Genomic DNA, 20,193 nt, shown 5'->3' on the forward strand with positions numbered 1-20,193 from the left:
CTGCTTGGACAGCGCCTCACCCGCGCGAGGGCCACCGTAACAAACAGTTGATCGGAAGCCCTGAGACCCTGCGTGCGACTACGGTAAACCCCCAGCGCACGGACAGGACACAATAGGTGAAGGCTCGCCTCCAACCCACTAGCGTGAGGAGGAGGATGAAACGCCTGAATCACAATATCCCTGGAGTGAAAAGAGCTCCGGATATTCTTTGGCACGAAGACTGGATTAGGCCTCAGAGTCGCCCCGCTATCGGCCCGAATAGACGGGAACTCAGGCCGCACCGAGAGGGCACATGGCTCACCCACGCATTTAGCCCAAAGAAGGAACGCGGTCGTAAGACAGACGATCCAATGGCGCCTGTTCAAGAGGCTCAAACGGGGCCCCCAACAGCCTTTCCAGAACAGTTGGAGGTCCCGACTCCGAGACAGAGAACATTCCACAGGCTTGAGACGCCGTGCGCCAAGCAAGAACGTCCCACGAGAGGGTGACTGAACAATGTTCTGCCCCCCACTCTCGACCATACGCCACTTCCCTGCGTAAGCCGCGGTAGTGGACGGAGCGCGCGTGTTCTGGATGGCGTTAACCACAGAAGAGTCGAGACTCATCCCCACCAGATTCACCCTTTCAGCAGCCAAGCCTAGAGGCTGCCCCAGAACAGGAGGCAGAACAGAGTTCCGCGTGCCTGAGAGAGGGTAAACAACGGAACAGGCCACGGCGGGGCCACCAAGAGCTGAATCAGGGCCGGGAACCACACAGCTGAGCCCCGGCCCGCGCTCCTGACGTACCCGCCCCAACAGCTGAGCTATGTATGGGGGGGAACGCGTACAGAATCCCGGGTGGCCACGGATACATGGAGAAGGCATTCACCCCCAGAGAGGGGTTGTCCTTCCGACTGACCGAGAACCACAAGGGGCACTGGTGGGACTGTCTGCTCGCAAACTGCCTGTGGCCTCCCCGAATCGGTCCCAGACCTGTCTGACTATGTCTGGACGTAGTCCCCACTCGTCTGGGTGAGGACCGCCCCGCGACATCACATCTGCACCCACATTCTCCCTGCCGGGGATGTGGGGAGCCCTCAGGCTGCGCAGATTGAGAGACGCCCATAGCCAGAGCTCGACCGGTGCAGACGGGGGGAGCGTACTCCTGTCGATATACAACGCTGACGTCGTGTTGTCCGTCCTGATCAAAACATGCTTGCCCACCACAAGGTGGCCGAGCCGTATGAGGACCAGAAGGACTGCCTTCAATTCCAACACATTGAAATGTAGTGCAGACCGGGCAGCATGGTCCTGCCAGCTGCCCTTTGCGTTGCCCCCCCCCCCCCCCATCCCGTGAGGGAGGCGTCTGTGAAGACCGTGACGTGTGACAGCCTGCTGCCCATGGGGACCCCGCTGGTGAGGGCCCCAGGCCCTCCCCAGAGGGCGAGGTCCCCCAGTACTGACATGGGAACCTTCAGCCGCTTCCTCTTGTCTCTCACCGGGTCTATTTCCATACTGGAAAACCACCTCTGTATCCTCCTCATACCGAGCAGGCGCATCACGGACAGCGCCGTAACCATCCTAGGACGCGCCGAGAACATCCACTCGCCACCACTCTGAGGGATGCCCATATAGACCTTGAGCTTAGAAATAAGCCCAAGTACTCCACTTGTTGACTGGGAAGAGGAGTACTCTACTTCCAGTTTACAGCAAAACCCATGCTGGTGAGGAATCCCACCACCTGCCTGGTATGAGACCTGGCGATCTTCTCTGACCGGCCGAGGACCAGAACGTCGTCCAGGGTAGAATAAAATTCGTATCCCCTGACGACGCAGAGGCCCCAGCGTGGTCTCCACGCACTTGGTGAAGATTCGACGAGCCAGATAGTAGCCGAACGGCAGCCTCTGGTACTCGTACGCTAAGCCCTGGAAAAAGGAAGCGTAGGTATGTCCTAGGAGGGAAGATCGGGATGCGTTCTCTCCATCCCCACCGACATATGGCTACTACTGCAGCCATACGTGGTAAAAATTCCAAAGCGCCCCCGCCGCCAACTGCCGCTGGTCCACTAGGAATCGTAGATAGGTGGCCCGGTCCCTCCCGCTGTGCGTTGTCAACCCTGGTCTTGCCAACCGCGCGAGCAGGGTGTCCCGCGAAGCCGGGATATCGCACCCTGACTACCAACGAGGCAATCGCACCCAAGGGGGGGACCCCGACAGAAGGGGCGGTCTGATACGGGGTGACATAGGCTCCCCCGCTGAGCATCTTCCCGGCTTAGCTTGCCGAGGACAGCCTGCTCTTCAGCTGGACATGCATGGTGTGTGGTCCCACACTGCCCGATAGGGTGGGTCTCTACACACCACAGCCCTGTAGTGAAATTACTATCACCCAAATTACACGTGCCTGACTGACCACCGCGGGATCGGAAGTCCAGACGGGGGAGGCACTAACGTAATACCCGGCCTGGCGAGTGCGGGGCTGGGGGGAACCCACGCTGCGACCTCCTGGGCCTAGAGTTCCCCCTCTGACAGGACGTGTGGTGTGGGAGCCGCTTGACAGCACAGCACTCTTTTTTTTTTATCCACTTTTTCTCCAATTTTTTTCTATGTTTTCCTCCCATCCCAATTTTCGTATCATCCAATTCAACCCTCCCCTGTCACGAACGCTGTTTCTTGCCTCCCACAAGCCGGCTGCAATGTGGACTAAGTCATACATAGCACAAGTCCCCTCCGGTACTTGAGGTAACAGCAGTCGCATCTTTTCACCTGCGCAGCTCGATCTCTGTGGCGAGGAGTAACGCATGGGAGGCTCACGCTGCCCCCGACACTTCCTGATTCTACTGCGCAGGCGCACCAACCGACCTGTAGGAGTCGCTGTCCACAACGCCCGATCCCCACCCATCAGTTTCCCACCCCCTAATACGGCCAATGTGTATTAGTATGAACGACCAGCTAAACTGAAAGCAATGTGGAGCGCTGAGCTCGAACAGGCAAGCCCAGCGTCTCCGTCATTCGTGGCGAACGCCTTGCCCACTACGCCACGTAGCCGCCCTGACAGCACAGCATTCTCATAGACAGACCCAGGCCTAGCTAGCAACTGGGTGTCAGCCCCTGTCTCCATGAGAAGCTAAATGTGGGGCCGCTTGCGCTTCACATTTACATGTCATTTAGCTGACGCTTTTATCCAAAGCGACTTTTTTAATTCAGATAATGGTTGAAGTGCGTCTTTAGTCGACGGCGAAAGATTGGACGTGTTTCGGCTGTCCTAACTGGGGTGGGTAGTTCATTCCACCATTGTGGGGCAAGGACTGAGAATAGGCGACTTCTCTTTGATGACCCTCCCGGAGCTTGGATAGGAGTAGGTCTGAGGCGGCCAGAAGATGCAGAGCGTAGGGGTCTTGAGGGTGTGTAGTTAGAGACCATTGACCGGTGGTAGGCGGGAGCAGTTCCCTTTGCCGCACGGTATGCTAGGTCGAGGGCCTTGAAGCGGATTCGTGCAGCAATGGGGAGCCAGTGCAGGTCCCTAAGAAGTGGGGTGACATGGGCCGACTTCGGTAGGTTTGAGATCAGGCGGGCCGCTGCGTTCTGAATGAGTTGAAGAGGCTTAGTGGCCGGGAGGCCAGCGAGCAGTGCATTGCAGTAGTCGAGGCGGGAGATGACTGTTGATTGGACGAGGAGTTGGGTGGCTTCTTTTGTCAGGAAGGGGCGGATCCTTCTGACGTTGCTCAGGAGGAATCGGCAGGTTCTGGTTGTCGCTGCGATGTGAGCAGAGAAGTTCAACTAGTCGTCGAGGACAACACCAAGGTTCTTGGCGGTTGGGGACGCGGTCACAGCTGCATTCTCGACTGTGATGGAAAGGTTGGTCAGGGGGGAGGATTTGGCCGGCAGGTGGAGCAATTCTGTTTTGCTTAGGTTCAGTTTGAGGTGGTTGGTCGTCATCCAGGCGGAGATGTCGGACAGAGGCAGAGATCCGCTCAGAGACGTGGATATCTGAGGGAGGGAAGGAGAGGAAGAGTTGAGTATCGTCGGCATAACAATGGTAGGAGAAGCCATGAGACGTGATAATGTTACCCAGTGATTTAGTGTAGAGGGAGAAGAGAAGGGGTCCTAAAACCGAGCCCTGGGGGACACCCGTCCGCAGGGGGCGGGTGGCCGACAGGGTCCCTCTCCATGACACTTGGTAGGAGCGGTCATTGAGGTATGATGACAGCCATGTCAGCGCAGAGCCAGCCACTCCCATTCCTGCGAGGGCCGCGAGGAGGATCTGGTGGTTGACTGTGTCGAAGGCTGCAGATAGATCTAGGAGAATCGGGACAGAGGAGAGGCCTTTCGCTTTTGCTAAGTGAAGTGCCTCTGTGACCGCAATGAGGGCTGTCTCTGTGGAGTGACCAGTCCTGAAGCCTGACTGATTAGGGTCTAGGAGGTCATTCTGTAAGAGATAAGCAGTAAGTTGGTTGGATACAGCACGTTCAAGTGTTTTAGAAAGGAAGGAGAGAAGAGAGACAGGACGGTAGTTGCCTATGACGGTAGGGTTCAGGGATGGTTTTTTTATGAGGGGCGTGACTCTGGCTTGTTTTAGGGAGGTGGGGACCACCCCCGAGTTGAGTGAGGAGTTGGAGATTCTATAGCGTGCATAAGTACACATATACTATCGATAATCTAGCGTTTATTTGAAAACGATTCATAAATAGGCCGAAAAATGACAGTTTTTGTGTATGCCAGAATATTCCAGTAAATGCATTTTATCACGGAATCTTTATATTTTCCTGAAAAACGAGGGCTTTTCAAAATGCTATAAAACGGAAATGAAGCGATTCAAATAAAAAAAAAAAACGTTTCAACAATGTTGACTGCAAACAAGTCATTGATAAGCGACGGGTAGATTAGACACATAGCCATAATTTAAGACGGGGATTATGCGTTCACAACGCTATCATTGAAGTGGGTGCTGGCATTCAGCCAGGTAAGTACAACACCCCCTGGTGGCTCTGAAAGTGTTAAGGGGATGCAGACCAGAGAAAAAAACGTTAATCCTGTCTACATCAGGGTCCCCCATTTTCAATTAATAGATTCACAAAATGCACACCTGCCCTGAGCCCTGTCGTCAGCCCATCCACCCATGTAAAGGGTAAATAAGCCTCCGCTAAACCCCCAACATTAGACACCGATTGACCGTCAGTGTAACTGAGGGGTACAATTCCCTGACTGTATTGATAAGTATGGTATCATTAAACCACTACCGCTTTATGTACTTTAACTACTGGCCATACAGTACACAATATCTAAATATGATGAACACTTTCCCACCATGAAACCAGGTCCACACAAAGGTAATAATCAAATATTTAATATATAGCAAAAGGTACATATAATATTCACCATTACATTTATGATTTGAATGCTCTTGTAAGGCAAATGAGTACTCGTAGGCAAATCAACACTGAATGTCCAATCTCTGGTTACGCAGGAAGCAAGTATACAACCTGGCTCTTAGGGAATTATATCTATGGTCACTTAATGATTATAGCTGGATATACTGTAGGGGGTCCTGCCGGTTGTAAGCCAGTAGGGGGGGTAGGAGAGCCGTCGGCAGTATCCCGTCTGGTCAACGATTTCTAGGGAGACTTCACGTACAGAAGACAGTGCAGTAGAATCTTGATCCACAGATGAATACACCTTGGCTCTCGTGTAGGCTGTAGCTGTAGCTGTAGCTCCACAGTGAAGAAGAAGCGAGGCGACCTCAGTCTGGTCTGAGCGCCGTCTCACCTCGACTCCTTTCGGGGTAGATCCAACACTCACCGGTGTTGGCGATTATCCGCTCCACAAATCAAAGTACCAAAGCAAACATATATTCCATGCCGCATAGGGCTCAGCAGTCGTCGGGTAGGTAATCCAATGTACAGGTCCACTCGGTCCTCGCCTAGAACTCCTCGGATGAAAGCACCACGTGTGGTCTGCCCAACCTGGTTAAGACTCTAGATAACACGAGGAAGCGATGGGGGTGCTGCTCACTTTAGAACTCTAACCGCACGATGCACCATACATAATAGACTATTATTACTTAATAGAAATACGGTGCCAAACTCTGGCAATTCAGCTATTAATTCGCACGAGGTCTCAATGCTACTCTAAGGCCAAACAGGCCATACTACACCGCACGCGGTACCGTGGGTGAGGCTTCACGTTCTGTTACTTAGTTGGGTAGAAGGGTAAAGGACTAAGAGGAATTCTACATTTCTTGCGCCATATTTATATGCACGGTGGACAAATAGTGCCACTCTGCTTTCGGTAGCCGTATTCCTGCGCGGAGCCGGGGCTAGTAAGGGCATGTCTCGTCGGTACCTTTGAACTTGAACGCCAGGGGCTGGTCCCTGGCGTCTGGTCCTTTTGTCCAATAAGAGAATTAACTATTTTGGGCTGTAGTAGAATAAAGGAATATTCCGTGTATATGTACAAGGAATATACAAGGGATATCAAACGATATACAAATACTATTCAATATATATCCATAAATAAATATATATATTCGGTTTAATCTGATCCTTCACAACAGTCAGCATGAATGGTTAAGAGGAGGGAAGAGTAAAGACAGCCCCGGCGGGGTACATGGGAACGGCGCCCCAACATTGTAGCATTAGCATTAGCTGTGCACGCTAGGATACTTGGAAAAACATCTCAAAAGTGAGTCATAATGACCGTTTATCCAAATATCCCGCCCCCTGCGCGAATACATCACTCTGTCGTCTCACGAGACAACGAGCAGTATTACATATACCAATGCCTGCTAGTGCAGGCCCTACCTGGGCGCGACGCGGCTCGACTGCCAGCCGTCGTGCGAAGTCCCTCGGTCTGCTGTCATGCGACGAGGAAAAAGCAGGATAGGACGGTCGTGCTGTCAGGACGTGCCGAGAAGGTTCTGGGGGCTGGCGAACTTCTGGCGAAAGCCCAACATTATGAAATTTCTCCCTATGCTTCATAACAAATGTCCTGTCTGAAAGTGCATTCGAGCTGCTTCCACGTGTGGAAACGAATGAGGAAGGGTGAGGCGTGACCACTTACGGCGTAATATGGGAGTGGCGTGGTCACGTGCAAATGGGTGCATTTGATTTTGTTTCCCAGAGTACAGTAGGTACTGGAGATGATTAGGGATGTCCCGATCACGTTTTTTGGCTCCCGATCCGATCCCGATCATGTGATTTTGAGTATCTACCGATACCGATATTTCCCGATCCGATCAAAAAAATTTAAAAAGAATCTTTAACTTTTTTTATTTTTTTATTCAACAAACATGACCATGTTCACGTCTTAAACTCGTACTGAGGCCTTAGTTTTGGTTTTAAATTGCATATCATCATTCATTTATTTATTGTCACACAGAGCAGAAGAATTTTGCCAAAACAAACCAATAGTATCCAGCTGCAGAACGGCAGACCAGCCACACTCTCAGACCCAAACGCATTTCCTTTGATTTAATTATACATCAAATGATTTATGTCAAGGATTGCAATGCCTCGCTTGAATGAAGTTAACTTTTCACCTGGATAACGTCAACATTCAGGGTGAATGTAATGTGAGAAATTGGGATTAAAAAAAATTTAAATTATTTGGGTCTGAGAGTGTGGCTGGTCTGCCGTTCTGCAGCTGGATACTATTGGTTTGTTTTGGAAAAATTCTTCTGCTCTGTGTGACAATAAATACCGGTAAATGAATGATGATATGCAATTTAAAACCAAAACTAAGGCCTCAGTATGAGTTTAAGACGTGAACATGGTCATGTTTGTTGAATAAAAAAAATAAAGTAAAAAAATAAAATAAAAAAAATCAATTTTTTCTTTTCTTTTTTTTATCCCGATCTTCGGAAAATCACGTGATCGGATCGGGACATCCCTAGAGATAATGTAATATCTCAGTAGGCAGAGCGAGACGCGATTATATGGTATATAACTGAACACTACAACAAAGAACATAACTGAACACTACAACAAAGAGGAGACCTAACATAACTGAGCACTACTTCAACAAAGAGGAGAGATAAGATAACTGAACACTATTCAACAACTGCATAATTAATGGCTATATCCAGATAAATGTTAATAACCATATACCACGGCCTATCGTGAGCTATTGCTTAACCTCTTAAGCCCAATCGGGCCGGTACCAGGCCAAGATTTATTTCCTATCACAAATAGATCAATACAGTCCGTATTAAGTGATATTGTGTTTCCTTTTCAAATGTAGCCAAGAGTAAAGACCCTAACCCTATCAAAACCGCAGTCAAAGTGTATTTTCAGCACTACGTTTGTTTACCAATGATTTTAAGTGTTAAAAATCTCTGTCCATTGCACCGGAAAACTGACAATTTAGACGTGAGGACAGGAAGCTGTCATGAAATCATTGTAGTCCTAAGAAAGAGGAGACCCAGGGATTTTGATGGATGTCGGAATTTCATAACATTTTGAAATTATTAGGCCTATTTTAGGTTGTTCACCTAAAAGAAAATTTATAATAATAATTAATATTCTTTGGTTCATTTATTACAATTTACTCAAGCATAGTAACGGACACAATATTATTGACACTGGGAATACATTCCCTGAGGTCCATAGATGCCCCTAGATACCAAGAACATGCAAATGGATCTTGTAGAAGTGGAGCAATCTTCCATTTACTTTATGTACATTTTTCTGAAAGTATAGGTTAGGAAGTAGCCTACAGAATATGAAGGCATTACCGTCATGGCTCCATTCAAAGGTATGAATTTTTACAAAACCACTGACTAGGGCTGTGCGATATGATGATATATATTGTATTGAAAGATAAAAAGATGTCATATTGCATTGTAATCAAGATTTGTTTGATGTCCATCTGTTATCGCATTGTATTGTTGTTTTTTTCATGACAAACTATTTTGTTGACAAATGCATGACAAAAATTACTTCTGAAATGACCTCAGTATTTTCCTTGTTTGATACTGTATCGCAAATCCCATTACCGTGCTTGTTGTCACGATACTGGAATTTCGAACTTCGATACGATACCTTGAAAAGTATCGATATTCGATAACATTTTCGATACCACAGGGAAAAAGGTTCAATCTTAAAATGTAAAAAGAAAAAAATGATAAATGTATATAATTTTTTTTTGTTGCTGGTTGATTCTCCTCAGCTTCTCTCTGGTACTATAAGAGAAGATAAATATAACACTTTTAAAACCCTTTGTTTATCGTTTAGATCACACATAAAAATAACTAATTGATATAATCTTAGAAATTGAGTAAAGTTAATAGTACTGCGTGTTAAGCATAACAGATTGATTGATTGCAAATTGTATTAACAGATTGCAGAATGGGTACAATACAGTACAGCTCAATACACACAATTGTTAAGGGGATGCAGACCAGAGAGAGACTTTTGTCTTGTTTACATCAGGGTCCCCCATTTTCAATTCATCATAACATTATGACATATTTTTTTCTTTTTTTTTAATCAAATTTAATTTATTACCTTTTTCAACTGCAAAGTAAAACCTTCGACATGTTGTATCTAATAAAATAAAGTTCAGTCTGTTCATCTCACTTCAATCATTTTTATTGCAGAACATGGTATTTTCTCAAGCAGACGGATGTAAACACTGTAATCTGTGTTTCATGTACCTGACAAACTGAACTGTTTGTATTAGTCATATTTCAATTTAACTGAATGCACATGTGTGTGTGTGTGGACTACTGTACTATTACAGGTATTGAAATGAACAATGCAACTTCCTTATACAAAAACTTTTTTTTATGAATAATTAAATATCGATATTGCGGGAAATGAGTATTGAAACCGTTTTAAATATTCAGAATCTATATGTATCGATATTTCGATATTTTTGACAACACTAGCGTGCGGTCCAATACAATGAACATAAATTGGACCAAAAATAGTCCATAATATGATCATATTAAATGTTCTTCTCGCCTCTGGTGTCAGTAACTGTGATGTGATCATCCCACAGTGTTTTGGCCAGTTCATCCTCACTCCTCACATCATGACCGGAGCCAAGAGGAAGATGGTGGTGATGCACCCCCTACCGAGAGTCAACGAGATAAGGTGAGACTGATGATTCATCTGATGAGATCAGGTGAGACTGATGATTCATCTGATGAGATCAGGTGAGACTGGTCTGATAGTTAAGGGGTGGTGGGTGTGGTTAAGGGGTTGTGGGTGTGGTTAAGATGTTGTGGGGTTGGGCGGCTACGTGGCGTAGTGGGCAAGGCGCTCGCCACGAATGCGCAGACGCTGGGCTCGCCTGTTCGAGCCCAGCGCTCCACATTGCTTTCAGTTTAGCTGGTCGTTCATACTAATACACATTGGCCGTATTAGGGGGTGGGAAACTGATGGGGTGGGGATCGGGCGTTGTGGACAGCGACTCCTACAGGTCGGTTGGTGCGCCTGCGCAGTAGAATCAGGAAGTGTCGGGGGCAGCGTGAGCCTCCCACGCGTTACTCCTCGCCACTGAGAGATCGAGCTGCGCAGGTGAAAAGATGCGACTGCTGTTACCTCAAGTACCGGAGGGGACTTGTGCTATGTATGACTTAGTCCACATTGCAGCCGGCTTGTGGGAGGCAAGAAACAGCGTTCGTGACAGGGGAGGGTTGAATTGGATGATACGAAATTGGGATGGGAGAAAAATGTAGAAAATGGGAGAAAAAGTGGATAAAAAAAAATATGTTAGGGGGCTGTGGGTTTGGTTAGGATGTTGTGGGTTTACTTTTTTTTTTTTTTTTTTTTTACTTTTTTTTCTCTTATTTTGGAGATCGATGTCATACTGTGACCAGCGTTTCCGTTAGCCGGTAATTACCGGTATTTGACCGGCAAAATCTGTTGAAGTCCGACATATTTAATCTCTCCGGTCATAGTGTCCGGTGAAAATAGTTCCCTCTGGGCACAGTTTGATTATTTGAATTGTATTTGGATGGGCTGGAGTTGGGTGGCCTATGCGATGAACGAAACAATCATTGCGTTTGTTGTCGTTGCTTCGCTCAGCGAGAGCTTGCTGCTGGATTTGCGGAAGGCATGCAGCTGCAGACCCACAGAACCCACCAGCTTTGCTGGCACAGTGCGGTCCCCAGACCTGAAAAGCTGCTCTGCGGGTCTGCAGCTGGATGCTTCTTGCAAACTAACTGCGGCCGGCTCGCGCTGATAACAGCTTTCATTGTTGGACCGGCTGCTTGGTGGAGCAACGATGAAACGAATGTAATGAATCGTTCGTCGCATGGGCTATTTAATTTTGGCCTGTTTTGGTACGGTTCGGGTGGTCAAGTTGTGCTTGGAGGGAGTTGTTTTCACCGGACATTATGACCAGCACCAAGTCGTTGGGAGGTGGAGATATACATCACGCAAACCCACGATAATGTTGCCGTCTCTCTCTGCAAAATTTCTCAGTTCTTCGCTTGATATAATTAATACAAATGTCCAATATAACGGAATTCGTTAGCTCATAAAAATGTGATTATAACAGACTGCTGTTTAGTGTCGGACCGACTGCCCACATACGCGGTCTATTTTATTTCAAGTCAGCAGCAGCACGGAGTATCGAGGGACTTATTTTATTTGGAATATATTAATGACTGTATACGCAAAAGTAGCCTATAGTTTTAAGTAATAATATTATAAATCTACATGCCTTGAGGATGACATTCTTTATTCAATTGTTTTAAAGCTCAATAAACTATGACCGGAATTAATCTCATTTGTCCGGTAGATTGAAATCTTGCAGGTCACGGAGACCGGCAACAATTTTTTCTAACGGAAACCCTGAATATTTCATCAACTAAGATATTTAGTCAACAAAAGGCTTGCCTGTATGCCTGATATGTGGTGCAAAATTTGCGAACAACGAAAAATGTACTTTTAATTTTATAGATTTTCCACAAATAAGGGAAGGACTCTAATAGAGCTGCATAGTTCAGGGTTTTATTTCAAAGTAGGTATACAGATGTCAGTGTTTTTTCTCCTTTTCTGTGTTTTATTTCAAAGTAGGTCTACACATGGTAGTCTTTTTTCAAAGTGGACTACTTTTTATTTGATAAATGTTCCACAAATAAGGGAAGGACTCAAATATACCTGAATAGTTCAGGGTTTTATTTCAAAGTCGGTCTACAGACACCAGTGTTTTGTCTCCTCTTCTGTGTTTTATTAAAAAATAGGTCTACACAGCCAGTATTTTTTCTCCTCTTCATAAGAGTTTGAGGTTTTCCTTTGTTATAACAGGTAAAAACAGCAATTAAAAAGTCAAATTTTTTCTTTTTGTTGCTTTTATAATCCCATTAATGCAACAAACTGTGTGCTATAAGTATAAAGTATAATAAATCGCAAATTACTTTGGGTATGCAATTGTCAGGCATTTTATGCTAAATGTGGGGTATGCTTAGGGATATATAAAACGTTATACACTGTGTTATCTTCATTTTAAGGGTAAATAGGTTGTGCGGCTCCCTGAGCATTTTATTTTGTGGGACGGGGGAAAAGTGGCTCTTTTGATACTAAAGGTTGCTGACCCCTGGGTTAGGGGGATATGGCTGTGGTTAGGGGGTTGTGGGGTGGTGGTGACCTGTTAAAACCATGAAGCTTTAAAGGTCTAGTAGAAGTTGGTCTTTTGTCTGTGTGTGCTAAAGTTACCTGATTACTTTATTAACACATTGGACGCCAGACCCGAGATAAGTCGGGTTAACTCGCCGAGTGTTGGGCGCCAAACCCGAGAAAAGTGTGGTTTTCATCATTATTTCTTTTATTCGATATTTCCCTTCATAATCCATCCATCCAGCCTTATGTTATCATTGGGAATGGGTCTGAGATCGCAAATGTCCAATACCGCCGCCTAACGCCTTGTGGCCGGTATTGCACATCATTGGAAACCCTCTGGCTTGGGCTGTACGTCGATCTAAGAAGTCCGGTCTGGGTTTTCCTCCTCGGGCATGAGTAACGTTTATAACACATGGATTGGGGAGACTCGAGCACCGTGGATTCATGTGTTTTGGTGGATTATCTTGGCAACACGACCGACATCAATACTTGGAATGGCGATCAGATAATTGGAATATTCTTTTTGCAGTACATCATAGACAAGGTAAGGGCTATATGCTATCAATCTTGCGTTGATCCGATAATTCCTTCCCCGCGATCGGAGCGTGTGTCTGTAATGTACTGTGTAACTGTTGGTGACGATCGAAGCATAGAAACCCCCCCCCCCCACCCTTTCATGCATGCATGATGAAACATAATACCGATAATCTAGCGTTGATTTCAGATTGTTGATCCAAGCGAGGAATGGCACGATTCGTAGTGAAATGCACTGAAACGCTGTTTAGCGGCATTTCCTGGGATTACACAGAATTACTCTAAAACTATACTCATATATTCACCACGGTATGAAACGGGAATGTATTGATGAAAAAATTATCAGTTTTTTGCATCTTGACCGGAAGAAACTCAATGACAATCGACTATATTATTAGATCCATAGCTATAATATTTAATATAGTTTTAGTACTGCAAACACCGGCATGTATCCCCATTCATTACACGAAAGACCAACACTTTTTTTCTACTTGCAAGTATGGTCCGTCCAGCCAACACTAGATAAACATGTTCGATATTGGCTTTTTTCCGATATACCGATATTGTCCAACTCTTAATTTCCGATACCGATATCAACCGATAGCGATATATGCAGGGTTTCCCCCCCAAAAAAACGGAATAATTTCAGGTAATTAACATTACATATCTCTGGTCGTGGAATTAACACAACATTATGCATACTTTTGACAATAAATAAAATCAGAATTTGTTCTTACTTGCTTGCCTGGGTAAATAAAGGTTAAATAAATGTAATATATATATATATATATATATATATATATATATATATATATATATATATATATATATATATATATATATATATATACATATATATTTAAACCGATACCGATCATTTCCGATATCACATTTTAATGCCAATATCTGCCGATAATATCGGACATCCCTAATAAACACTCATATCCAGAAATCATAGACGAAGCGTTTAGGTCTAGGTTTACTTTATTTGATCAAGGGGGACATTAATAAAACATTTTACAACTGTAAATGCACCCAATTTTAGCCAAAAGGCTAATTTCCATTGGCAGTCCCCCTGCCAGAAGGTACAGGCAAAAATCCTGTGTGAAAAAGGGTTAGCAATAAAAACAGAATAAAATCAAGATAAATAACATTAGAATAAAAGCACAACAAAAGCACATAGACATACGATAGGGATACAGGTCACAATACAGTCATGGACACAAGGACAGAGCACATAATGACATATTAAAAGACCCAGACATAGACAAACGCACAATATACACACAGACACTCTGTGGAGAAGACGGTAAGCTAATTTCCCAAAATGTTAGTGTTCTTTTAACAACAGTAGAGTGTGTCCTAAAACAAAGGGACTCTGTTTGCTCCAGTAGAATGTTGTTAAATCTGTATATTTGTCCTTGTTTGTGTGCGTGTGTGGTATTTCTTGCAGTGCGGAGGTGGACACGGACCCACGAGCAGCCTACTTCCGCCAGGCAGAGAATGGCATGTACATCCGTATGGCCCTGCTGGCCACCGTACTGGGCAGATAGAGCTAGACGGAGGAATCTGAGCCATCTGCTTGAGTGCATGTAGCTTTTAGAGAAACATTAGGGGATAACTAGGGATGCACTGGTATGAGATATCACCGATACCACCCTCTTCAATTTGATCCGTGATAACAAGACTTAACCTGTTGAACCCATGTCCCCTGTTCAATATGTCCTCCGTTCAACATGTCCCCTGTTCAATCTGATCCCTGATGGCAAGACTTAAAGGGATAGTTCATATGTTTTAACCCTTTCACTACCACACTACAGAAGGTTAACCCTTTGTCGTGTGGCAGTGAAAGGGTTAACCGTCTGTATTGTCGCAGTGAAAGGGTTAAGGTGAATTGGTCTGAAATACTTGTCAGTGTAATGGATGTGTAGTCATTAGCTGACTTACTGAGTCCCGTGTTTGTCCTGGCTGTGTTCCAATTAAACAACTTGGTTTTTCAGTATTTCAGGAAGTATTTCAGACGTACTGTAAAAGTCCTAACTATTCCTTTACCCTGCCCAACATCTCTCATGTTAAATATGAACATATGCCACGCTGCAGTGTTACCCATGCAGGTCTGGAAAGTATGTAAAGTATTTTTATATATATCATTTGTAAAATCATGAGAGTCTGTGTACTATAGTTTAAAAAAGTGTGAAACAATGATGTACAATAGTGTAAACATGATGCATTTAAAGGTACACACCAACATTATGGGAAATGCTCTTACTGTCTTCTCCAGAGTCGGACAAGAAGATAAGATACCAGTAGAAAGCTAGCTGTTGGCCAAAAACACCCCTCCCGGAGTTTTAAGCTAGGCTAGCTGGCCCGTATCTGCTTCCATTCATTTGTGCTAGGCTAGCTTGCAGCCGGGTAGCTTTATACTGAACACACAGAGAGGGACTTGGTATCTATCTGGAGAAGACTGTAAGAGCATTTACCATAATGTTGGCATGTTCCTTTAACAAAGGGGCAAATGTGTAAGACCCCAGACACTGAATAGAAGAATGTGATCCAGTGGACCTGACCAGGGTCGGATAGCATCTGCAAAAACTTGTTTTCACCTAAAGGAGGCCTTTCATGTAATGTTTAGAATGCCTATTTCCCCTCCATGTTGGAAGAAACAACATGGCTATGTGTTAGAAATATATCAACAAAAATATAATAATTTGGTCTTATTACTGGATCTTGTAAACAAGTAATATCATGCTTTTCCAGTGTTTTACCTACTCTACCACGGTACAGAAATTAGGCGTTTTCTTTCAAAGTTGGTTACCAATGGTTACAGGCAGCCATGTTGGAATAAAGATAACTAAACAAGCATTCTGTGCAAGGCCTCTATTAGGTGCTAGATGTAAACACATGGGACTATGTTATGAGAGTCTATAGATGATGAGAAGAAAGTATTTGAAAGTATTTTGTACACTTTCCTATGGTTAACAACTATCATGAGTTGTCATCATGCGCTAATCCCACCAAGCAGTTTAAAACAAAGGATAGACGATATTTGGAGATACCTGTGTCTGATCTGCACCAAGGGATCAATGGCATTAATCAAGCCTCTCGGAATATCGGCGCCGAGCTGGAATCTGTTTAAGCTCTCTGGTCATTACAGACCAGATGGTTCACAGGGGAACCATTGACACTGATCCAAGGTCAGCATTGTGAATCCAAGAGGCTCGGTAAATATGGGTTCTGTAGGGACCTGAGAAGAGAAGGAAGGGACATTGACTTGTCGATATGTTTATTCTTTGTATGTGTATAGTAAATTAACATAAAACTTTACTGTACAATGCAATAAGACCTCCAGGCTGTGATGTCACTGCACCCTCTTCATTCCCCTGTTACTCCTCAATGGAAGCAATCAAGAGCCTTAAAGGGACCATTTAGCATGTTAAAGGGGAGAGGGAGCCACTTGGTTCCATGGTTTTCTAGTTCTCATAGCTTGTTTGCGAGGTGGTCAACACAATCATAGATCTATGAACACAATAGCTCTGGGCCTCTTGAGTTATCTACCAGGAAGTATGTTTGTTATTGTTGTGACGTCAAGCTAATTTGTTGTATTGTACCAATGGAGACTGTTGTATTAACTATGACTTCTTGACACAAACACTTTTGCTGTTGGCTACCAAAAATCTGAGCTAATGTCACCTCCCACAATGTTTTGCTAACTCTAGCTACTGTTAATCAAAGACCATATAGTGTTGCCTGTAATGTTTTCTAGCTGACATTGGCTAAAATATTTGATAGCTAATGCTGGCTAACATCATTAATGGCAGCAGTCAAACTCAGAGGTGCGTTGCTCATGGGACGGGGTTGCACGCCGTGCAACCGGCTCTGAGCAGAAGCACGCGCACGCACATGCACGGATGTGCACAGGAATGCGCTGCACTCGACTGATGCGCCAACTCGCTAAGTATCCACCTGGCTACTTTGCATATCAATAGATCAGGTCGTCAGGTGTGTTCAAATGCGTTCTCGGATACATTCACACACAACTTGTGAATGAAATGTGTTGCATTCCATTCCTAGAGGCAATTAGGCATTGTCTTTAGTCTGTGCGTTCGCGAGGGAACATGTAAGCGCGGGAGCGCGCTTGCGCGTGGCGTCATTCAAACACCGTGCAACCAGCTTTGAAATCACCAACGCAAGCCAGGTCATACTTAATACAGTCTCCTGTGTTTTTTTCTTTTACCTTTTTCTTTTATTACCCTTTATTCTCTGAGCACAGATGCTCTTCCTCACACTCGCATACTCTACATTCACAACTGTGAGCTGCCCAGTACGCCTATTGCTTATTAACAGCGGAGCAGTGCTGCCGTTGCTTCCGCGTTTTCCCTGATTGGCTGCGACACGCCCCGCGGCAGGCGCGGCAACCGCAGAGCGGAGCGGCAGAGCTTGCGGCATTATGTAACCGCCCTAATCCGCCATGATTTTCATTCGAAGCTCAGCTCACCTGGCAGCGCAGCGGTCCTGCGGTCCGTTGTTGACAAGTTCGAATCCCATCAATTTTTTTTAACGTGTATTCTTTCGCCGGTTACGGTTAGGCATGGTTAAGGTTAAGGTTAGGCATTGTTTCGGAGTTGGTTAAGGTTAGAGCGGTTAAGTTTAGGCGCTGTTAAGGAGCTGGTTAAGGTTAGAGTTTGTCTTAGAGAATGGCAATAGACAGCCTATTTCCGCATTGCCGCTCTCTCGCGCTGCCGCGGTCACATGGTCAAATTGTCACATTCTTGCACTCCTCCGCTGTTAAAAAGCAACACGCGCCCAGTACAACCTCAGGCCATTGAGCAGCTCCACTGGAGCAGTTGGGGGTTAAATGCCTAAGGCACTTCAGCGATTGGTATTGCGGGACAGGGAGAGCGTTATTCATTTATTTTCCCGCCCAGAGTTTTCCTGCCAGTCCAGGGGGTTGAGACCACTTCTCTAACCTTTAGGCCACGGCTGCCCCACTGACACACCACTCCTGTTTTAAACATTAAAGCCACAAGCAGAGATGTGAAGAATTAAACGCTTGTGGTCAAATACACACATCACTGAGAGGGAACGATGCATGTACCATTTCATTATATGGGAGATGAGGTTTGTTCCTGATCAAAGTAACTATGTTCCAAGTGTTTTAACCGACACCCACAGGAATGCAATGAAAGACTTGAATTATATACTTCAATCTCAAGAGAATTAAGTCATAGCCAGGTGTTTCACACAATTCCTTGAAAATGACCTTGCTCTTGCGAGCAATGATTTGTGCTACGTGTGTGACTTGACTAACACTAATTGAGTGTTACAACATGCTATCGCTGCAAATTAAATCCACCACGGTAGGACGTTTGTCACGTTAAGTCACCGGTCAACTTCTCTTGTCTTACACTGTTGCATTCCGAGTAAATGAACGACTCCTATAGCAGGGTAATATTTAGACATGATTCCTTTGTATGAATGTAGCTCTACTGACGATATCCTGACCATATAACCACCACTTCCTTCTACTGACAATATCCTCACCATATATCCACCACTTCCTTCTACTGACAATATCCTCACCATATATCCACCACTTCCTTCTACTGACAATATCCTGACCATATATCCACCACTTCCTTCTACTGACAATATCCTCACCATATATCCACCACTTCCTTCTACTGACAATATCCTGACCATATATCCACCACTTCCTTCTACTGACAATATCCTGACCATATAACCACCACTTCCTTCTACTGACAATATCCTGACCATATATCCACCACTTCCACGTACCGCTGTTATCGCTATTGATGGTCTTCTTTGGATCATCTTTTTGTTGTAAGACACATGAAGAACTGTATCCACACAGCGCCACTGTTTACGTTACGGTTTTAGACCCAACTTGTTATGGAAAACCATGTCACTCATCTGTATGTGGTGTTGGATATGTTTGTGTTTTATAAATTAATAAAATAAATCCTTTGTCACGCACCATTCATTTATTATTAATGTATTCATATAATTTATTACACATATATATATATATATATATATATATATATATATATATATATATATATATATATATATATATATATATAATTGAACCTTTATTTAACCAGGCAGAACAATTAAAAACATTTACAATGACAGCCTGGCGAGGACCCAGAGGAGTCCTTAAAAGTAGTGAGAGGGATGGCGGCTAAGTGGGCAAGGCGCTCGCCACTAACGCAGGAGATGCTGGGTTCGAGCCCAGCTCTCGGCGTTGCTTCCGGCTTGGCTGGTCGTTCATACTAACACAATTGGCAGTATTAGGGGGTGGGAAAGCCGGTGGGTGGGGATTGGACGTTGTGGACAGCGACTCCTACAGGTCTGTTGGTGCGCCTGTACAGCAGAATCGGGAAGTATCGGGGGCAGTGTGAGCCTCCCACGCGTTACTCCTCGCCACTGAGATCGCGCTGTACAGGTGAAAAGATGCGACAGCTGCCTCCTCGTGTACCGGAGGGGACACGTGATGCAAGGCTTCGTCCACATTGCAGCTGACCAGTGGGAGGCATGACCTAGCAACGTTCGAGACAGGGGAGGGAAGAATTGGATAATACGGAAATTGGGATGGGAGGAAAATGGGGAGAAAAAGTAGATTAAAAAAAAAGGTAGTGAGGGGGATGAATTTGTCCATTTTCAAAGTCTTTCGCATCTCGTTTTGGGAGCAGCAAATTGTAAGGAGGATTGGCCAAATGAAGTACATGGGGAACATCTAGTGAGATATATAATGTATACCATTTGTATCAATGTTCTAAGGGATAATCAACAAGTATAGGTGTGTGTTAATTGAAGTATTGTAAAGATTTTGGTAGGCAGCCCACCTTTGTTTCCTCATACCAGGGCCTGCCCCCTATTCCCACTGTTCCGCCTAGTATCCAGCCCTACCAAACCAATCCATTAAATACACGATTCGGCTCCACCGATGTGGTTCTGGAGCAGCTCGCCATTCGCCCAATTTCCCGCAGTATCCCCTTTAAAATCCACTCTCTTTCCCTTCCACATTGTCTTCTCTTTGACAAGGTACGCGTGTCAAATGTCTTTGTTTATGGATAATTCATTGTCATG

General features: G+C 45.0%; 1 protein-coding gene across 1 annotated transcript in view; it reads left to right on the forward strand.

Annotated features, from left to right (window-relative positions):
- cad (carbamoyl-phosphate synthetase 2, aspartate transcarbamylase, and dihydroorotase) overlaps positions 1-19,056 on the forward strand; it is a 192,844-nt gene extending 173,788 nt beyond the window's left edge. Inside the window, exons 44-45 of the mRNA XM_084315379.1 lie at positions 9,974-10,068; positions 14,531-19,056. Coding sequence (XP_084171505.1) covers positions 9,974-10,068; positions 14,531-14,630 — 195 coding nt within the window. The 3' untranslated portion in view covers positions 14,631-19,056. The remainder of the gene's footprint in view (positions 1-9,973; positions 10,069-14,530) is intronic.
- Positions 19,057-20,193: the final 1,137 nt, after the last annotated feature.

Source organism: Notolepis coatsorum (genome assembly GCF_963971535.1).
Source record: "Notolepis coatsorum genome assembly, chromosome: 5".
NCBI classification, from domain to species: domain Eukaryota; kingdom Metazoa; phylum Chordata; class Actinopteri; order Aulopiformes; family Paralepididae; genus Notolepis; species Notolepis coatsorum.